We start from the raw sequence: 12,062 nt of genomic DNA on the forward strand, positions 1-12,062 counted from the left end.
AATTAACCAAATTAAGATAAATACTAACGAATTTCAATTATATATATAAAAAATAGATTCCACGAGCTTGATTTATTTGACCATTGACAAAGTCAGAAAATCAACGAAAAAATGTTTCCTAGGAAAAAAAAACAAGAGGGAAATTAATAATTACTTAAAATAAACATAACCAACAATATATTTAAAAAATGATAAATAGGACACAGAGAGTCGAAATCCGGAGAACTGAGAAGCGGCATTTCGGCGCCTCGAGATCTCATCGCTACGAGTCGCGGGGAATCTTGGCTCGATTGACCGGACCGGACCGGTCCGGTTCGTCTAGAAATCAATCGCCTATTTCTCGTTTCTTCATCGTTACATCCCAGCGAGACGGAGACGGAGACGGAGACGGCGAGACGGAGGCGGCGATAATGGGTTCACCGGTGGTGTAGATGGGATCAGAGTTAGAGCTGTACGCTATGCGGCCTGTCGCTGTCGGGTTCGTGAAGAAGGCGGTGACGGAGAGCAAGGAGAGAGGGCGGCAGGTGTCGCGGCTGGAGGAGTCCATCAAGAGTTTGGAGGAGGAGAAGCGCAAGATCGAAGCTTTCAAGCGCGAGCTCCCTCTCTGCATCCGTCTCGTCTGCGAGGGCGGTCCGATGCTCCTCCCTTCTGTCCTTCCCTTATTTGATTTCGCCAGGATCCTTTTAGGTTAAAATTAGTGTTCTTTTGTTTGGGAATTTCGATCGCAGTGATCGAGGAGTTGAAGAGGGAGATCGATCGGTTCCGCGCCGAGGGTTTCGGGCGTGTGTTCCTGGAATTCATGCCGATTAAGGGCAAAATCAACGAGAGTACCTCGGATTTCAAAGATAAGAAGAACTGGACGAGCTCGTTCCAACTCTGGATCCGCGAGGAAAGTAAAGATACCAAAAACATGATAAGATGAACTTTAAAGAGGTCGGAAATACATAATTCTTTGCCATTTATTTGGGGAAAAAAATTGAATCTTTGTTCATTTCTCGGAGGATTTTTGCTCTTAATGGATTCCTTTGGTTCCGATTGCAGAAATCAGTATGTGATTCTCGGAACGGCGGAGACGCGTCCCTGCCGGTATTGGAACTATACAGCTCCAAGGCGGAAGATGAGTCTGCCGCTGTGTTGTCTGACCTCTCTCTGTGCTCTACCGCGATCACTCATGGCTTTGTGACTCCGGCCATCAATAACCATCCAGTTAGTTGCCGTAAGTGTACTAAAGAATCCCTGGAAGCATCTCTGGTGGCGGCGCCTGGCACACAGTGTGGCTTGCATTCGCAACAGAAGCAGCCTAGGAAGATGAGGAGGTGCTGGTCTCAGGATCTGCATCGGCGGTTTGTGCTGCTCCGTGGTGCTCATGGTAAGACCTCAGTTGAATCAATTGCTAGGAGGCTGATGGATTATTCCTACGGGTTGATGTTTAGTCCCACATCTAAAATTTCCAAATTCTTCGATCAATATAAAATTTAACTATATGACTTAAAAATATGCCCATGAGATGAAGTGATAGGATTCTAGGATCTAGGAAAATCCCCGGGTCACTACCGCAGTGATGCGGCCGTGTAATTACGGTCCATTAAATCGGATTGTGTCCCATTACAGGGAGGGCTGAGACACGTGTGGAGCCTTTCAATCTGATTGTGGATTCATGACCGTTCTGATAGTAATTTACTTGGCCTTATAAATGGGTTAACAGAACGGGGTTTATATTCTCATGGGTAATTTTTTTAAAAAAAATATTAAATAAACTATTTTACCAAAATATATTACCTATTTTTTTTTTTTTTGTTTTGGATGCTTTTACCATTAAATCGGATTGTATCTCATTGACCCATTTTTTATTTTGGATGCTTTTACCATTAAATCGAATTGTATCCCATTGTAGGTGTGGATTCATGATCGTTCTTTTATAGTAATTTACATGACCTTATAAATGGATTAATAAGACGAGGTTTACATTCTCATTAGCAATTTTTTATTGAAAAATACAAATAAATTATTTATCAAAATATATTACCTATTTTTTGTTTTTGATGCTTTGCCATTAAATGATTGTATCTCATTGCAGGTGTGGATTCATGACCGTTCTCTTATCGTAATTTACTTGGCCCTATAAATGGGTTAACAGGACGGGGTTTGTGTCCATTAAATCGGTTTGTGTCCCATTACAAGGAGGGCTAAGACATGTGTGTGGAGCCTTTTGATCCGATTGTGCTTCATAACTGTTCTTATAGTAATTTACTTGACCTTATAAATTGGTTAATGGAACGGGGTTTATATTGTCATGGGTAATTTTTTTTTTAAAAAAAATATCAAATAAACTATTTTATCAAAATATATTACCTATTTTTTTGTTTTGGATTCTTTTACCATTACATAAGATTGTACCTCATTGACCCATTTTTTATTTTGGATGTTTTTACCATTAAATCGAATTGTATCCCATTGTAGGTGTGGATTCATGATCGTTCTCTTATAGTAATTTACATGACCCTATAAATGGGTTAATAGGATGAGGTTTATATTCTCATGAGCATTTTTTTTTTTGAAAAATATCAAATAAATTATTTATCAAAATATATTATCTATTTTTTTTGGATGCTTTTGCCATTAAATGATTGTTTCTCATTGCAGGTGAGACACATGTGGAGTCTTTTGATTTGATTGTGGATTCATAATCGTTCTCTTATAGTAATTTGCTTGACCCTATAAATGAGTTAACAGGACGGAGTTTATATTTCCATGGACAATTTTTTTGGAAAAAATATTAAATAAACTATTTTATCAAAATATATTATCTTTTTTTGCTTTGGATATTTTTACTATTAAATCAGATTGTATCCCATTACAGGTGTGGATTCACCGTTTTCTTATAGTAGTTTACATGGCACTACAAATGGGTTAATAGGACGGGGTTTATATTCCATTATGGATTCATGGCCGTTCTTATAGTAATTTACTTGGCCCTATAAATAGGTTAATAGGGCGGAGTTTATATTCTCATGGGTAATTTTTTTTGGAAAAAATATCAAATAAACTATTTTATCAAAATATATTACTCATTTTTTGATTTGAATGCTTTTATCATTTAATCGGATTGTATCCCATTACAAGTGGGGATTCATGATCGTTTTCTTATAGTAAGTTGGCCCTATAAATGGGTTAATATGACAGGGTTTATATTCTCATGGGCAATTTTTTTTAGAAAATCAAATAAACTATTTTATCAAAATATATTATCTATTTTTTGTTTTGGATGCTTTTACTATTAAATCTGATTGTATCCCATTGCAAGTGTAGTTTCATGACTGTTCTCTTATAATAATTTACTCGACTCTATAAATGGGTTAACAAGACGGGGTTTATATTTTCATGGACAATTTTTTTTTGAAAAAAATATCAAATAAACTATTTTATCAAAATATATTACTCAGTTTTTCTTTTGCATGCTTTTATCATTAAATCTATCCTATTGTAGGAAGGGCTGAGATACATGTGGAGCCTTTCGATTCAATTGTGGATTTATAATCATTTTCTTATAGTAATTTGCTTGACCCTATAAATGGATTAACAGGACGAGGTTTATATTTTCATGGGTAATTTTTTGGAAAAAACATTAATAAACTATTTTATCAAAATATATTACCTATTTTTTGTTTTGCATGCTTTTACAATTACAATTATTTTTTTTGTTAATGATAAATTAATCAAATGGATATATCTTGATTTAAATAGCAATTATTTGATTTACCAACAAATAAGTTTGTTTAACTTAAGATGCAATTAACTATATACGAAGGAGATGAGAAGTTCTTTTTATCACCGAGGAGAGTTGTTAGGTAGGTCAGGTTAGTTCATTTAAAATTTATCATCTTATAGGGTGGGCTGGATAGACCCAACAAGCGAGTTGGAAGATCTCTAATTGAGACCAACTCAAGATGGATTGAGTTGGATGAACAACCAATCAAAAAATAAAAAATATTTAAAAAATGATCCTTATAATTTATTTAGTTCGATGATTTCATAAATAAACATGTCTAAAAAATCTTTAATAAGATTTTAGATTCTTGATTTCATATTTAAGCATATTAGTCAGAGCAATTGGTAAAAAAATTACAACTTTTACTAAAATAAATATATTTCAACATAAATTTACAATCCAATTTTGAAAAAAAAAAAATCTCTTTTGATTTGTTGTCCAACTCAAGTCTGTCATGGGACGGTGCACATGGATCAGCAACCCACATGGGCTGATCCATATAGGTCTGTTTTTTAAATGAATTAATAAAATTTAATTTAATCTATTTAAATTATTTAACCGGACGAGTCAACTTGACTGATGCAATTTAAATTGACAATTTTTTCTCTTAGTTATTTATTTGTGACTTGAAGTAAAAGAATGAGCGGCAATTTACCAAAGGGTGCACCTAAAAATTTAAATTTATCAAAATGCGTACACTACTTTGACATTTACCAAAGAACACACTTGTTTAAGTGTATTTTCTATTTTACTCTCCTGACATTTGACTTTTTCTACTGTTTTTTTTCTTTACTATATTTCTCTCTGCTCTCTCTTCTCTTTTTTTATAGACAGAACATATAAATAACATTAGTCAATTTTTAATAACATTTTAATACATTTGAAGAAGCAAAAATAAATAATGGACACCATATTTGAACTCCCTGCAATTTTAAAAATCCATTGGAACTAAAATGAGTGTAATCGGAGCTCTCTAGGTCGATTAGTAGGTTTCGGTCAAAACCCACTAATGGACCTAGAGACCTCCGATTGCACCTATTTCAGTTTCTATGGATTTCTAAAATTGCAAGGAGTTCAAATATGATGTCTATTATTTATTTCGACTTTTCATAGATGTTAACATGTAAAATCAAAGAATCGGCAAAAACATCCACGTTGGGCCTGATATGGAATCATATCAGGCCCAACGTGGGTCTGATATCATTGCATATCAGGCCCAATGTGAGCCTGATATCATTCCATATTAGGCCCACGTTGGGTCCGATATGAGTCCATATCAGGTCCAACGTGAGGTTTTTTGTCGATTCTTTGATTTTGCATGTTAACATCAATTAAAAGATGAAATAAATAATGGACACCATATTTGAACTCCTTGCAACATCAGAAATCTATAGGAACTGAAATGGGTTCAATCGGAGCTCTCTAGGTCCATCAGTGGGTTTTCACCAAAATTCACTAATGGACCTAGAGAGCTCCGATTGAACGCATTTCAGTCCTATGGATTTCTGATGTTGCAAGGAGTTCAAATATGGTGTCCATTTATATTTCGACTTTTCATTGATGTTAACATGCAAAATCAAAGAATCGGTAAAAAATCCAACGTTGGGTCTGATATGGACTCATATCAGGTCCAACGTGGACCTGATATCATTCTATATCAGGCCCAACGTGGGCCTGATATGATGTAATCGCTCCCTTTCATCTTTTTGGTACCCCTACTTATCTGCTTCATCTTTTCACAGAATTGTATATTGTTTACCCTTTTGATTCTCAAGCTGAAAATGATTATAGAAAGTAATTCATTGAGTTGGTGAATGATTTCTGTGTTTAATTCATAAGAGATTATATAGGCTAATTGTTTTTTTTTTTTTCATTTTCGATGTTTTTGTATTGTAGACATTAATATGTTGACCTTGACTTGGAGTTTTCTTTAAAATAGTAGTTTCATGGAAGTTGTTAGACGAGTAATTTTACAACTCAACAAATCGTAGCACCAAGTGTAACACGACCTATGCTTAACACTGACTGAATTTCCAAGCTTAGAGTATTTTTATCTTGGGAGAGACCATGAGCATGAATAATTTGATAATTGATACCTCACAGTGAGGATAAATTTTTAGTTGTGTGGTTGTGGAGCATTCATAGAATTATATCAGCGTTGATGAAAGTTGGGCCTGATATGGACTCATATCAGGCCCACATTGGGCCTGATATGATTCCATATCAGGCCCAACGTGGGCATTTTTGTCGATTCTTTGATTTTACATGTTAACATTTATGAAAAGTCGAAATAAATAATGAACACCATATTTGAACTCCTTGCAATTTTAGAAATCCATAGAAACTGAAATGGGTACAATCGGAGGTCTCTAGGTCCATCAGTGGGTTTTGACCGAAATCCATTGATCGACCTAGAGAGTTCCGATTACACTCATTTTAGTTCCAATGGATTTTTAAAATTGCAGGTAGTTCAAATATGGTGTCCATTATTTATTTTTGCTTCTTCAAATGTATTAAAATGTTATTAAAAATTGATTAATGTTATTTATATGTTCTGTCTAAAAAAAAGAGAAGAGAGAACAGAGAGAAATATAGTGAAGAAAAGAAAATAGTGGAAAAAGTCAAATGTCAGGAGGGTAAAATAGAAAATGCACTTAAACAAGTGCGTTCTTTGGTAAATGTCAAAGTAGCGTACGCATTTTGATAAATTTAAATCTTTACGTACGTCTTTTGATAAATTGTCGAAAAATGATTGGTAATCAAAGACAGACTCTCATATCAAAAAATTGATAACTGTTGTGACTTACTAAGATATGTATTTGAGACCCGCGACACTTATTCTTTGGATGTTGATATAATAGCTACACTACATATCAAACAGTAGAACATACTTGAGCCATAATAATATTGAAAAATACACATAAATAGATGCATAGAGAAGTAAGAGAAATCTCATTAACCAATTAAGTAGAGGGAGTGTCTTTGGTATGCATCGTGATCGACTCTAGAGTGTTTAGAATTGCTCCCGTAGTTAACTATTATTAGATAGATATTGTTATAATAAATAAGGAGTTGAATCTCGATAAAGTCAAGAAAAATACTCTCTCTATAATGACCAATTATAACTTTCCGATTTACTTCCTTACATATCGGCATGAGGCTGACTATATGGAGCAAGTCAAGAGGGCAATGGCTGAATTCCTTACATCGGCCAAGTATTAGACCACACTCCATACTTTAGTGACCATTATGGGAGACATGGAACGTAACAATAAGCTTTTCAAATATTACAAAATATGGATTACTCATGAGAATTACAACATGGCGGTGGATAGTAAATGGGCTAGTTTGAACTCTGAAATCCAAGGGGGCACGTCACAATACAGATTCAAACAAAAGCTCACTGGTCTAAAGGCAGAATTTAATCAATTCAACATGCTTCGTTCTCAGCACATTAAGAAAAGAGCAAACCTTGCATGGGAAGAGCTCCATCGCATACACAGCTGGAATATTTGAAGAAAACTACAAACTAGTTAGGAAACAGGCTGATCAACTGAGCTGGGCTGAATTCCTCTTCTGTGCGCAAAAGGCAGAGTGCCTGTAAAATACCAAAAATTTGCGAATAGTGATAAGGTAATTTTTCGGATTTTTTGGAGATTTTTCTGGAATTTTTCGGAGACCGTATGGTGTAGGTTACGGGGATCAATTATGGGTCCCGGGAAAGTCTCTTTAGGCTACCCCATTTAAATGAGGAAAAGTTATATTTTCCTTTTTCTTTTCTTTTATCTATTTGTTTTCTTTATTTCCTTCGATCCGTTCCTTCTTCCCCGCCGAAACCTCACGCCCGATTCTTCCCTCTGCCCTAATTGCTTTCCCAACCGGCGCCGCAAACCCCGCTGCCACCCTCTCCTCTGCCGACGCCGACGACGCCATGGAACAGAGAGCCGGCGGCTGAGCATCCCTTCTTCTCCCTCGTGTGCACGCCCTCGCCCCCGATCCGCTGGCGTCCGAGCCTTAGCGTCGGCCTCTCCCTCTCTTCTTCCTTTCCGAGCCGCACTGGACGGCGACACCACTTGAGGCCGAAGGGAGCAGCGTTGCCTCGATTTCTCTGCCCTAGCTTGCACCCGAGCCTTCCTCTCCCCTGATCTGTGCACCGAGGTCGACCACTGTGTCATAGCTTGGTCTTCACCACCGATTTCGCCAGACTCTGCTCGACACTACCACCCTCTCGGTCACAGGAAGGTATAAGGTGCTGGTGCTGTTGATTCTTGTTTTCTTTTTCTGCCTGATTGTCACCGTGGTTGTCACTGGATCAGTGACGTTCTGGATTGTAGATCCCTAGCTGTGGCGAATCCCTATGGCTGGGAAGATTGTTGCTAGGGTTTGTAGAGACCATCAGCTCCGACAATAATCTTCTTCAACAACGAATAAGTTGTTGGGGGCATTTGGATTGGAGGTAAGGTTGTTGAATGCAAGCTTAAAATTGGATTACAAGATTTCTGATGGATTTGATATCAAATCTTATGGGTTTCGAATTTGTGGATCAGTGGTTGATGAGGTATTCTTGCTAGGGGTGTGTGCGTTTGATTTGTTGTTCATACATTGAGGTGAGTTTTATTTAATTTTAGATTAACATAGTAGGGAGGTTATTTCTGTAGTAGGTTGTTTAAATGTTGAAGAAAAGATGTGTTAAGTATTGGAATGTGTTTCTATAGAATTTGGAAAATTTTCCCCGTATCATTTTGATTAATTAGTTGTTGATATTGATAGTATGATCATTATCAATAAATGGATTAATTAACATATTTGGATTTCATTAGTAAGTCAACTCAAATTGGGGAGTTGATAAAAATGGATGGTATTAGTTGAGATTGTTCTTGGGTTATAATAGTTGGAGTTTAGATGACCATTTTGGATTGATTCAATTTGAGTTTCCTTAATCGGAAAGGGAATATGTATATTTATTCGGTCCTGATATTCAGTTTACCTGAATGATACTTGTTAGAATATCTAAATTGAATATGTGTATGCAGGACCCTGATTACGGGACGATAGTTTCTGACGTGAGGATTGTTTGGCACGGACTACAGATAAAGGCGGGTACCTTGACTTATCTTTTTGATATGTCTTGTTGATATGTCTAGTAGGTTATATAGCCTTTAGTAATAATTATGTTCGTCCTTATTTCGGTACGTCACTACCGGATTCTCGTTACATGCATGTTTGCTCACCTGTTATGCATTTTATGCTAGTATCCATATGATTATATATATGCTCAGTGAGGTAGTGACATACCATGCTTGTTATGTTCAGAACCTAGGTTGTTGATATCCTATCTGACCTGTGTACTTTAATTCTTTGTATTTGACCATCGATATTATGATACTCATGTTATATATATATGGATATGGTTATGCTGATTAGTTTATTGTCATGCTTAGTGTCATGCATCATGATTGCATGCTGCGCGATTGTCGACTCCACTATGATTGAGCACATCGCTAGTTACATGTACTGCACACACCACCACTCATGGGTTAGTGGTATATCAGACAGGTGTGTGGCGGTTCTGCTGTTTGGCTCCGTTGGTTTGAGGACTCAGCGTGGTAGCCGACAGACAGTTCTGCTCTGTTTGGCTCCGCTGGCATTTAGTGTAGCAGCGTAGTAGCCGGCAGACGGTGGACTCTGTTTGGCTCCGTTGGTCAGGTGACTCAGCGTGGTAGCCGGCAGAGATACCTCCCCGTTATCGTATACCGGGAGATGAGAGCATTGAGCTCCCCCATTTATGATTTGGGGTTAGAGGACAGGAGTACTCCGACAGCATCCCGTCCACTCAGTCACTCATCAGGTGTAGTGATGGTAGAGTGCACGGTTGTCACAGCCCTACCCACTCGGTCTCACCATTGTGTGTGAGATGACTGACTGGCGTCAGGGGTGACCAGGACGCATCATTGGCATCATACGCATTTACTGCTTGTGTTTGCTGCACTTATATGCTGCATTTGGATGGATGCATATGTTTGACATGCATACAGGATTTATGACACTTCCGGTCTGACGACCTGATTATTCTGATAGGTGGCCCTGGTGAGTACAGTACTCTTCAGCCTTTTCTATTATGCATTACCTTCTTTTGTTCAGGAGACTGTACTCCATAGTTATTACTATTTGGTATAGTTTACTATACATGTCATCTAGGTATCTGCTGAGTTGTTGAACTCACCCCCGTGGACACTATATTTTTCAGGTACCAGGTTGTCATGATGTCGCTTGGAATATCCTGTCTGCTGGTCCCCATGTCACATCAGAAGACTTATCGGTTTCACGTATGTTTTGTTTGTTTATGTATCAGTTTGTTTAGCTTTGTACTCCGGTTCTGTTTTTGGAGTGTTGGTGTTGTTATGTGATATTTTATATTGGTTGTTTGTTGTGTAAGCCTAGCCGGCTAGCAGTTTTTGTGCTTTGGTTTGTATTGGGTTTTCTGTCATTTCCGTTGTGTTAGTTTTGTTCCAGCCGTGTGGGCTGAAGATATATATATAACTGCGTGGTTGTGTGTATATTCCAGCCGCCTGTGGCTGATGTATATTATGCCTGTAGAAATGCTTCAGATTGTCACTCGTACAGGGGAGGTGCTGTCGAAATTTCTTCGGACAGGGACTTTCCCGGGGCGTGACAATTTAGTGGTATCAGAGCCAGGTTTACGAGTCTTATTTTCCTGTGTTTCGGATTTCATGTTTTGGTCTTCTCGATGTGATTTTTTTCGGATTTTGGGACCTGGCAGTAGCAGGACATCTCCAAGCTGTAGGAGGTATGTTGGTATACTGTCATCTTACCTTATGTTAGTATATGCCCTGTTGACTATTACAATTTATGACATGTATTAGCATTCTTTATTAATACTTGTCTAGTTGATATAATATATATTTTATGTGTTAGGTAATCCACTGATCATGGTAGACCTTAATAGAGATCAAGGATTATAGTTTCCGGTAATTTTTTATATCATATTACCAGTAGGTTTAGCTTCTGTTACTGCTAGTTGGATAGCAGATTGAGACATATACCGACCTATGCTATTATTAGCTAGGTAGTGACTAGTAACTATATATTCTAGTTGACTCAGCCAATAGAATACCGATATACTTTAGTTAGTTTTCGTTGGTAGATGATTAATATACTCTGGTTAGATCAATCAATAGAAAACTGATTTACGTTTGTCGACTTGGGTAGTCATAGATTGATATACCTTAGTAGCTTATGGAGGATTAAGGTATTCTTGATTAGTTAGTAGATGACCGATTTAGCTTTATTGGTCTAATCTGAATCTTTGGGTTGTTTGTGCTTAGTTTGATATCTAGAGCAAATTTGAGTACATGTTTTGTACTGACGTGGAAAAGATTGAGTTGATCGTATATCATTGTCGATTTTGGTCAGTCTATAGAGGATCGATATATCCTATTCTATGGATACTTTAATTTTAGATGGTATGTATCTAGTTGGATAACTTAGAAGGTGACCCTGTCGTTTCGGAATGTCAGGTTGATTGGGTCAAATATGTTGATTATTCCTATCTTTGTTTCGTGTACATATGATTGTTATGAGTTGAAGGAGTTCTATGATGGATAGTTCATTTGCAGGTAGTGTGAGTATTCCCATCTAGATATGGTTATTGTAGATTCCTCGTGGATTATAGCTATTTAGTTAGCTGTACGTGTCTGATTGACATATTGGAAGTATCTTGTCGTCTACATCGGTGTTGTGATAGGTATATATGTGTTTGGTGTGGTATCTGAGGTATCTTGTTGATTATGTGTGATTTGTGAGTACACTTATGTTTATTAGGCTTTATTGGAAGTATTAAGTGATTATACTCATTTGGTATGTGTTGTGAGTATTATTGGAGGTGTATTGTTGATTATACCAACGTTGATTTTTGCACCCGTGTTCGGTAGGTATTGCTGGAGGTATCATACTGAATATACCTGAGTTGTGTGTGTGTTTGATGTATAATAATTGGAGGATTATGTCGATCATACATATGTTGTGTGTGCACGTGTGCTAGATGTATGGTTGGTAGCATCATGATGATTCTACCTATGTTGAATGTAGAATGTTGAGTGTCTATATTATACATTATGACATTTGTGGTATTACTCTGTCAACTAATTCTCCTATTAGTGGGTGACCGACCCACTAGGATGATGATAGAGTTGACTATGAATTTGATTTGCTTACTAGGTTGTTTATACCCTAGGCTAACCACAGTGATCTGTGGTAGAGAGATCTCGTGCAG

The 12,062-nt window shown here is 37.2% G+C and overlaps 1 protein-coding gene across 5 annotated transcripts; it reads left to right on the forward strand.

The window, feature by feature from the left end:
• The first annotated feature begins 221 nt into the window (after positions 1 to 221).
• On the forward strand, positions 222 to 10,210 carry LOC122036970 (myb family transcription factor EFM-like). Of its 5 annotated transcripts, none has more exons than XM_042596400.1 (4): positions 222 to 630; positions 729 to 933; positions 1,042 to 1,369; positions 10,017 to 10,210. In XM_042596400.1, exons 2-4 carry the CDS (start codon positions 919 to 921, stop codon positions 10,031 to 10,033), a joined length of 360 nt encoding a protein of 119 aa, XP_042452334.1. In that variant the 5' UTR covers positions 222 to 630; positions 729 to 918; the 3' UTR covers positions 10,034 to 10,210. The 5 variants fall into 4 exon arrangements, with proteins under 5 accessions (XP_042452334.1, XP_042452336.1, XP_042452335.1 ...); XM_042596402.1 differs by lacking the exon at positions 10,017 to 10,210 and adding an exon at positions 8,803 to 8,901; XM_042596401.1 differs by lacking the exon at positions 10,017 to 10,210 and adding an exon at positions 2,078 to 3,099.
• Positions 10,211 to 12,062: the final 1,852 nt, after the last annotated feature.

The sequence above is a fragment of the Zingiber officinale genome, unplaced genomic scaffold, assembly GCF_018446385.1.
Source record: "Zingiber officinale cultivar Zhangliang unplaced genomic scaffold, Zo_v1.1 ctg229, whole genome shotgun sequence".
Taxonomy (NCBI): Eukaryota; Viridiplantae; Streptophyta; class Magnoliopsida; order Zingiberales; family Zingiberaceae; genus Zingiber; species Zingiber officinale.